This window comes from Chiloscyllium plagiosum, chromosome 18, assembly GCF_004010195.1.
Source record: "Chiloscyllium plagiosum isolate BGI_BamShark_2017 chromosome 18, ASM401019v2, whole genome shotgun sequence".
NCBI classification, from domain to species: domain Eukaryota; kingdom Metazoa; phylum Chordata; class Chondrichthyes; order Orectolobiformes; family Hemiscylliidae; genus Chiloscyllium; species Chiloscyllium plagiosum.
In genome coordinates, this window is record NC_057727.1 from 59,273,780 (window position 1) to 59,275,865 (window position 2,086).

The window sequence follows — 2,086 nt, forward strand, 5'->3', positions numbered from 1 at the left end:
CACTTTTACATTCAAGGACCGGTGTCCAAGCACACCTAGATCCCTCTGATCCTCAGTGTTTCCCAGAATCCTACTGTTAATCATGCATTCCCTCAAGCTCACTCTACATTGTCCACATCAAACACTCTCAGGGTAGAGAAGAAATTGAGGACGGTAGATGCTGGAGATCAGAGTTGAGAAAGTGGTGCTGGAAAAGCACAGAATGTCAGGCAGCATCCGAGGAGCAGGAGAAACGACATTTCGGGCATAGGCCTTTCATCAGGAATGATTCCTGATAAAGGGCTTATGCCTGAAACGTTGATTGTCGTGCTCCTCAGATGCTGCCTGACATGCTGTGCTTTTCCAGCACCACTTTCTCAACTCCCAGGGTATGTACAATGCTGGCTGCACAAAGTAAAAGACAGTCTACATTTTCCAATTTCAAACATTCCCAGGACAGAAATAACATGGAGGTTAGATACAGAACAGGTAGAAAATAGGGTTGGATACAGAGTAAACTTATCATTTAAGTACTGTGCAGACATGGTAGCATAGTGGGTACAACTCAAGGTATTACTTGAAGGAATTCAGACAAGTACTCAGGTATTAGTGCTCAGTTATCTTTAGTATTTTATTTATTGTTGTTTGCCGTTAGGCATTTTTTGCAGTGTTTGATTGTTAGCTTAATAGTTAACTGGAACCAAAGATTAATAAGCATTGTTAAATAAAGCAGCTAACACTCCGACAGTCTCAGTTCCATATTTTACACTTTTAACTTCAGGTGTTTCCTGGAAAACCACACCCCTCATGAGGTACCAATTGTAGATTTGTTCCAGCATTCCAAAACTTGAGGAATATCCATTGTTGCTACTGGAAGTAGTCACCTTGCAGCATGAGAGAGCAGGGGGTGGGAGTTGGGGCGGGATTGGAGGAACACGGGTGGTGGTCGTTGAGCAGGCAGTGCAGCAATTGTGGCACTCATATCAGGTTCCAATGTTGAAGGGTAGACAGTGATGGAGATGTGTCAACCACACTGCAGGGGACTGGGCTGCACAGGAAGGCATAGGGAGGTGTGGACATGAGCACAAGAGATTCGATAATCAGTGACAGAGAGAGCCATCCCTGCAAGCATAATACCAGTCCTGAATTGCTGAGCAGTTGACTGGATTGCTCCGGGTAGAACTCAAGGACTCAATAGTGCTGTAAATCACTTGGATTTGAAAATAATAAGGAAATATTGGACCGAGAGAATGTTAGTCCCTCCATAATCTACAGAGATTTCATGCAACGCTATTGGAGAATGACATTCAGGACAATTATTTTTGCAGTGAATGAAGACCTTCTTTTTGCCTGAGATCAAAATAATTTATGAAGTTGCGGATCACTTACTCACGAATGGCATTTGTAAGAGTCACATGAGCGAGAACAGAAGTCAACAGTCAAACGTCGCCTGTAACAGTTGCCTTGACATGACTGAATTCTGCTCAAGCACACGATGATTTTGTGGCCTTCAGCTCCCTTCATTTCGTGGTTCAGAACAGGATGTTCCAGTCCCATTGCAAAGTGAAGCAGAAAGGAGGCACGATTCTGTTCAACAGTGTACTCACCTGTCAGATAAAGGTGATACTGAGGGACTCGCAGTAGCAGCATGAAAAGACATTGCTTTACAGTCAGCCTGTTAGAATCAGGATGGATCTAGAAACCATGACACAGGGGAAGAGAGACCAATTAAAATCACTCAAAAATATATCCAATAACTCATTTCATAGGATTGACACAGATGACAAAAATTATCAACGTGGGATTCCAAACAATCACTCTCAGAAGAAAAAGATAGACAAATGCAGATACACATAAAAAAAATCCAGACCCAGAGAAACATTGCAGGCTGTGAGTACTACAAACAACATCTCAGGAGTTGCACATAGTGGACATGTGTCAAGAGAAACCAGATATCTGTCGGAAAAGAACGAAATGAAAGAATGACTAGGGTAGGAATAGGTCCAGTCAAGGATAGTAGTGGGAAGTTGCGTGTGGAGGCTGAAGAGATTGGGGAGACACTGAATGAATACTTTTCGTCAGTATTCACTCAGGAATAGGACATTGT

General features: G+C 42.9%; 1 protein-coding gene across 1 annotated transcript in view; it reads right to left on the reverse strand.

Moving 5' to 3' along the window:
• LOC122559265 (FYVE, RhoGEF and PH domain-containing protein 5-like) overlaps positions 1–2,086 on the reverse strand; it is a 141,415-nt gene that overhangs the window by 65,838 nt on the left and 73,491 nt on the right. Inside the window, exon 10 of the mRNA XM_043708646.1 lies at positions 1,587–1,674. Coding sequence (XP_043564581.1) covers positions 1,587–1,674 — 88 coding nt within the window. The remainder of the gene's footprint in view (positions 1–1,586; positions 1,675–2,086) is intronic.